Here is a 6,812-nt window from a genome sequence, read left to right as displayed (position 1 = left end):
ACCGAGCGGTAGAGGTCGAGTGGCATGCGAGGCCGATCATGAGGACTGTTTGAACGTTCGACACAGAGGTTGTCGAGCGGTCGAGTGGCACGTGAGACTGAGTGGTTGAAAGCAAAGGGAAGTCGAACGGCCGACTGTCTTGAACGCTCGTACACATGGGTTGTCGAGCGCTTAAAACCAAAAGGTTGAATAAATTTGAGGCCGAACGGCCAACTTCTTGAGCGCTCGTAAACATGGATTGCCGAGCGGTTGAGCGTGAGGATGGTTTGTGAGCGCTCGTAAACATGGATTGTCGAGCGCTCGTTGATGTGGATTGACTAGCGGCTCTTGAGCGCTCGTTGTAATGGATTGTCGAGCGCTCATTGACATGGATGGACGACCGGCTGTTGAGCGCTCGTTGTAATGGATGGACGAGCGGCTCTTGAACGCTCGTTGAATTGGAATGTCGAGCGATGTTAGGACGCTCGCTGACATGGATTGGCGAGCGCTTATGGAACGCTCATTGACATGGATTGGCGAGCGCTTATGGAACGCTCGTTGAAAACGGAATGTCGAGCGATGTTTGGACGCTTGTTGACATGCATTGGCGAGCGCTTCTTAAAACGCTCGTTAAAATGAATTGACGAGCGGCTCTTGAACACTCGGTAAAATGGAATGTCGAGCGATGTTTGGACGCTCGTTGACATGGATTGGCGAGCGGTTATGGAACGCTCGTTGAAACGGAATGTCGAGCGATGTTTGGACGCTCGTTGACATTTGATTGTCGAGCGTTGAGGCAGAACGACTGACTGAGTGGACGTTCGTTGGCATTTGTTTGTCGAGCGTTGAGACCAAATGACGAACACTTTCGATGTTGAACGACAGAATCTTTGAAAAGTTGATGTTCTTGGGTGAACATAAGCTAGGCTATGGGGATGGTCCCCTAGGTTTGATGGTCTGGGTGTTCTAGGGCGAACATCTACCGGCGGGAGTGTGTCCCTTTGTTCGATGCACCTGGGTGTTCTAGGGAGAACATCTACCAGCGGGAGTGTGTCCCTTTGTTCGATGCACCTGGGTGTTCTAGGGAGAACATCTACCAGCGGGAGTGTATCCCTTTATGCACCTGGGTGTTCTTGGGCGAACATCTACCGGGTCTAGGAGTGCTTCAGGATGAACGGCTCTCAGGTGGCCGCTTTTATGTACAAGATACGATTATCTGCACTGTAAGAAATAATATTAAGCATATAGGTGAGACCGTTTGGTCAAATTGCAAACCTGGTGGCCGAACGTCCATTAGGATGAATGCTGAAACGCTTCATGCTGATTTTCAGAACGAACGTTATTAAGGATGCAGGCTGGACGATTGATGCTCGATGAGATGGATTGTTCGAACGGTTGAGCCCAAGCGTCCGAATGTCGTTGAGAGGGGTGGCCAACATTGATGGCGTCGAAGGGACGAACGTTGGAGCGTGTAGCGGTCATAACCAGGAGGCGAGGACGAACGGTCCGAGGACGAATGGCTAATTGTTTTGACGCTCGTACACAATGATTGTCGAGCGTTCGATTCTGAACGTCGAGGCCGAACGTTGGCTGTTTGGACGCTTGTACAAACTGATTGTCGAGCGTTCGAGCACGAAAGTCGAGGCCGAACGTTAGCGAGGTCGTGTGCTTGACGTTTTGAGGACGAACGTCATTGACTCCGGATGGCTGATCATTGAGAGCAGAGTGGACGAACGTCGCTGGTGATCGAGTGGGCGAACGTTTTGGACTAAGTGGACGAACGTCGGGGATGATTTGAACGTTCGTCCCATTGTTTGTAGAGCGGCCTAAACCAAGTGGAGTGTCGAGCGGCTGGGCGTGAGGACGGTTTGAACGCTCGTCACATGGCTTGTCGAGCGGTTTGTTAACGCTCGTGTTGAAGTTTGGTCGAGCGATAGAGATCGAACGTCCTCGAAACCGAAAGGCCGAACGCAAGGCTGATTGCGGGACGTCTCAGGACGAACGTCCTTGACGTACGCGAGGCGGGCTTGAGACATTTAAAACGAACGTCCTTGACGTACGCGAGTCTGAACTTGGGGCGCTTCAGGACGAACCGCTTATTCCTTGAACGCTCGTCCACAGGCATTGTCGAGCGTTCACGTCCGAATACAAAGGTGAGGACAAACGGCTGGTGGACGAACGGCTTGTTGCTTGAACGCTCGTCCACAGGCATTGTCGAGCGTTCCAGTCCGAAGGGAGAGGACGAACGGCTGGTGGACGAACGGCTTGTTGCTTGAACGCTCGTCCACAGGCGTTTCCGAGCGTGCGAAACCTTAGGTTGAGGACGAACGGTCCGAGGGCGAACGGCTGATTGCTTGAACGCTCGTCCACCGGCATTGTCGAGCGTTCAAGTCCGAAGGGCGAGGACGAACGCCCGGCTTTTTTGACGCTCGTACACACTGATTGTCGAGCATTCGGTTCCGAAAGTCGAGGTTGAACGTCCGGCTGTTTGGACGCTCGTACACATGAGTTGTCGAGCGGTCGAGTAGCACGAGGGACCGAATGTCGATGATGAGCGAAGAGACGAATGCTCTAGGCCGAACGTCAATGTCGTACGAGAGGCTGAGTTAGGGACGTTCCCAGACGAACGTAATTAGGGTCGTTCCAAGACGAACGTCATTGATGAGCGAAGTGACGTTGGCTGTTTGGACGCTCGTACACACTGATTGTCGAGCGTTCGATTCCGAACGTCGAGGGCGAACGTTGCTGATCACTGAGAGCGGAGTGGACGAACGTCGTTGGGGACCGAGTGGAACGTTCGAAACCAAAGGGCGAACGTCAGGATCAATGGTCGAGCAAGTTAAGTGGAATGGCCGATCGTCACTAAGGTCAAACGTTAATTGCACCGAATGGCGGACCATCAATAGGGTCGAATGTCCGTGAACCGAACGCTCTAGGCCGAACGGCCACCAGAGAGAATAGTGGCCGAACGTTATGGTGGTTCCGTAACTGAGCGTCAGTTTGGTCGGATAACCGAACGCTGTGGCGTCGAATTGCCGAATGGTTGAATTTTGGGGAATAGACTTTGGGTTGAATGACGTGGAGGCAGAACCGAATCACGTGTGGATTGCGCGAGGGTTGCGGAAGACGTGGAGAATGGGTTTGACCAGAAACCCTAGTTTTGTGCACCAGCTCTGTATGGCGGATGACGCGGGGGCTCAACCAAATGAATTGACCCTTGCAGCAGCAGCAATGGGTCGTAGGTTTAGGCTTGAATCTTGCTCCTCAAGGCGGGTGAGGGTGGCGCCGGAGGCAATGGCGGTGCATTCCAGTCATCAGCGCTCGCACGGGCGAGGGACCTCCAAAACCGATTATGCCTCCAAATTTCAGTCTATGAAACCCTGCGCGACAAACCTTATCTATCAAGTTTGATGCTGGGAAACCATGGCGGCGTCGATGTGTGGAAACGTCGATCAAGACGATGGTTCTGCGGTGGAGTGTAATGAATTTGGGGTATAATGAAATCCCTGGCTTTCACAGTCAAAAGTAGAAGTGGTAAGTATCATCATCATCATAGAGATTGTCTTGTCAGCAATCACCGCCAGAATGCGATGACCCTTAGAATTTGATTCTTCATTCATAACATTGACTTCTACCTTTTCCTTCCCTATTCCCGTATTCAAGATTCTTCTAAACCTTTTAAGCATGATAAACTATAATAAAATGGAATAAAACAAATGCAAAGCGAGCTTTTCGTGCTGCCTGATCATATTATTATGGAATCGTGGGAGGGTGAGATTATATATTATATTATTATAATATAAAAGAAGTGCGTCAGTATATAATACTTATCTTGTTGATGAACTTCCACATAGAGATCACCATATGATGTATTTTTCGCTTTACTGAAAATTCCTAATGTTCCTCCGAAGCAATGATGTAAAGATTGAACGCTGGTCTTCGTTCCTTGCAGTTTCAGTGGGATGCCATTCGGCCCCACGGTGGGCGCCAAAATGTTTCGGTGTACATTTTCCTGCGTGTCTTTACTGTTCTTGGCTGTCTGGGTTGCTTGCTGATCTTCAATTGTTGTTCTTCATACTCGCCAAAGGAGGGGAGGTACCTGCAAAGATACTCCGACGCTCAAGTCAGATATGAATTATGGAGCTGAAGCTCTCAGGAGAATGATTATGATACTGCTCTGAAATATTATTCAGGATCTCTAGAGCATAAAGAGAACGTACCTGGACTTTGGTCCTGTCACTGTATTTATAAGCAAAATAAAAATAACCACCTTACCTAAAAATGTGGTTAGTGGCTTTGATAAATATCTTAACTGTCTAAAATATTTATGTTATTACATAAATATCCTTACTACATAACACAGTTTAAAATAAACAACATGAAAGTACCTAGTGTCAAGCATTCCAGGGGCTTCTGAAAAAACTGTCCAAAAAGGTAGAGTGGCTCTTCCAGTGACTTCAACGCCAAGGAATTCAGCGCATTGAAAATCTAACCATAACACAAAAGATCTTAAAAGGTAAACTTCAAGGAGAGGCAAAAATGCCTTAAGGGGGCTGCAATCACCTCAATTTAGACAAACCTTCCAGCATTCACTGTAGAATTTAAGAATACCCTCCTTTTCGTGGGGAAAGTAACTAGTCAGTTCATCAATGAATTTATCATATTCTTTGTGCACTCGAACAGAAAGGTTATTTGGTAGATGGAAATGAACGGTTGTTGGATCAGGTACCACTTGCATCTGACAACCGACTGCCTCCAACGCTTGTGTTATCAAATTGAGATTACCCTTCACAAATTTAAGGCACATGGTGTTCATGATCCTAGGAAGCATACCATTCAACATAAAGAACAATTAGAAGTGCTCGAATCTACTGCTGGCTAAGGTATTATTAGAAGATGAGCAAATTACATTTATTTGGAGCTTAATTGATCAAAAGTCAAGCTTCACATAATGAACCAAATCTTTCTTAATATTAAACTAACCAAAAGAGAAAACTAGACGCAATCATTTTGTTCATGAACACCAGGCACCAGCTAAGCACAATAACACTGATGGCAACACAAAATAAAGTGTTGTTTACAAATGAATGTCTCCAAAACAAAAATAAAATAAAATTTAATGCATTACAACCAGAGAGAAACAGAAAGTCCCTCTCACAAGCAAAGCATCCATATTCCTTTAAGTGTAACATTTAACTCATGAGCTCACCCGTAAAATTTCTATACCATCCACATTTCATCACATCAATAATGAAATTAAAGTAAATGATTACACACACAAAAAGGCATGCACCCAAATTAAACAAATAAATAACTGACCTTATCACTGAAACCAAACATGACAAAAGAACCGATATCAAAAGTATAGCCATCCCTCTGGTAAAATCCAGAGCTTCCACCAGGAATCACATACTTCTCTAAAACCAAAACTCTGGCACCCTTCACTGCCAACTGTGTTTCTGCAACCAACCCTCCAATCCCAGACCCTATAACAATTGCATCAAACTTTTCACCCTTACCCTTCACTCCTCTCTCTGCCACTTCTTCCACAGTCAGAGTTGACGTTGAGCACACCACGGACACCCTTTTTCTTCTGAGAGCATTGGAGAAAGACCCGGATGGAAATTCACTCCCTGCATGATTTCCAAAAGCAAAAGATTGAAACTTTAGCAGAAAGTTTGAACTTTGAGAAGCAGCCCCTGTTGGGAAATTATGGGAAAAGGAGTGTCGACAAAGGGAGAGGAAAGGGGAAGGGATCATGATTAGAAGGAGGAGAAGGTTGTGGTCTGGTGGAAAGTGGAAGTGCGAAAAACTGGCATTTGCCTTTGGATGCTGGTTATGTTCTGTAATGGTGTTAATGTGTGTGGATTCCACTCACATCTAAATTTGATTCCTGCCCAACACACACAATGTTTGGTTTGTCATTAGTTTATCCAAAAGCTGACAAATTATTAAATTTAATTAATTGAGTTGGTCCACCTGAGTTGGTCTCCCACGAGCCCCCATCTGGCACCTGTACTGATTCCGTCTGGCATCTGAAACGCGTGCAACACCCTGCCAAGGCTATTTTCTTCTCCGCTCATCACCCTCATCTTCATCTAGATACCACTTCCTATCATCACCGATCCTTTTCACTCTCAACACCTATCGTCCTCACCAAAACCAGACTCAAGCTCCAGCTTCATCACCTCAGCATAATCATCTCGACCAACACAAAAAGGCCACCACCTACCCTCACCGAAATCACCTTCATCCATATGCACCAGTCACCATAACTATATCCTCACTCACGGCTATCACCCTTACCTTTTCGCTTTCACGGCCTGCGCCCATCACCATATCCAACATCTTAACCTCACAGCCAACGTCCACATCTTCATTCACCAGAGAGAGGAAACCACTAGAGAGGCTACGGGAAGGAGAATGCCATAGAAAGAGGAAGGAACCGAAGTGGAAAGGAGGGACCCGAAACGAGTAACTCTGAGTGTTGCGAAGAAGCCGCAAACGGAGAGAAAGAAGAAAGGAAGATTACAGGGAGGGCAAAGAGAAAGCTACTGGAAAGAGCAAGGGCACTTGAAGGAGGCTACGGAGAGCGGAAGAAACTAAAGGAAGCTTCAAGAGGTGTGTGTTTAAATTGTGATTGTATTCATTGTTGAAATGCATCTCTGAGGTACGTAAAACTATTTAGCTATGATATTGGACTGCACGTCAAAGATTATCTTGTGTGTTGATGTTACTGTGAATTATAATGTTGCACTGAGTTCATGTTATCTTTCCCATGCCCATTATTCAATCTGAATTTTGAAGATTCATGCATAATCCACCAATTCACT

At 46.6% G+C, this 6,812-nt stretch overlaps 1 protein-coding gene across 2 annotated transcripts; it reads right to left on the bottom strand.

Annotated features, from left to right (window-relative positions):
- Window positions 1–643: 643 nt before the first annotated feature.
- LOC148195345 (prolycopene isomerase 1, chloroplastic-like) lies at window positions 644–6,399 on the bottom strand. 2 transcript variants are annotated; one of them, XM_088093879.1, is made up of 3 exons: window positions 5,299–6,399; window positions 4,559–4,765; window positions 644–4,467 (listed from the first exon to the last, which is right to left on the bottom strand). In XM_088093879.1, the coding sequence occupies exons 1-3, from the start codon at window positions 5,737–5,739 to the stop codon at window positions 4,330–4,332; spliced, it is 786 nt and encodes a 261-aa protein (XP_087950005.1). In that variant the 5' UTR covers window positions 5,740–6,399; the 3' UTR covers window positions 644–4,329. The 2 variants fall into 2 exon arrangements, with proteins under 2 accessions (XP_087950005.1, XP_087950006.1); XM_088093880.1 differs by having other exon boundaries at window positions 3,177–4,467; window positions 4,543–4,765; window positions 5,299–6,392.
- Between the last annotated feature and the right edge of the window lie 413 nt (window positions 6,400–6,812).

The sequence above is a fragment of the Vigna umbellata genome, chromosome 7 (assembly GCF_029865625.1).
Source record: "Vigna umbellata cultivar VRB3 chromosome 7, Vumbellata_1.0, whole genome shotgun sequence".
NCBI lineage: Eukaryota > Viridiplantae > Streptophyta > Magnoliopsida > Fabales > Fabaceae > Vigna > Vigna umbellata.
This window is presented reverse-complemented; position numbering and strand designations above follow the sequence as displayed.

Bases quoted from the DNA above. Each gene is read 5' to 3' on its own strand.
- LOC148195345 (XM_088093879.1), bottom strand. From the start codon at position 5,739: ATGATCCCTTCCCCTTTCCTCTCCCTTTGTCGACACTCCTTTTCCCAT. The intron at 4,766-5,298 runs GTCAGTTATTTA...AAATTTGTGAAG, and splicing joins TGTTTGGTTTCAGTGATAAG to GGTAATCTCAATTTGATAAC. The intron at 4,468-4,558 runs GTTTGTCTAAAT...TGTTATGGTTAG, and splicing joins TCTACAGTGAATGCTGGAAG to ATTTTCAATGCGCTGAATTC.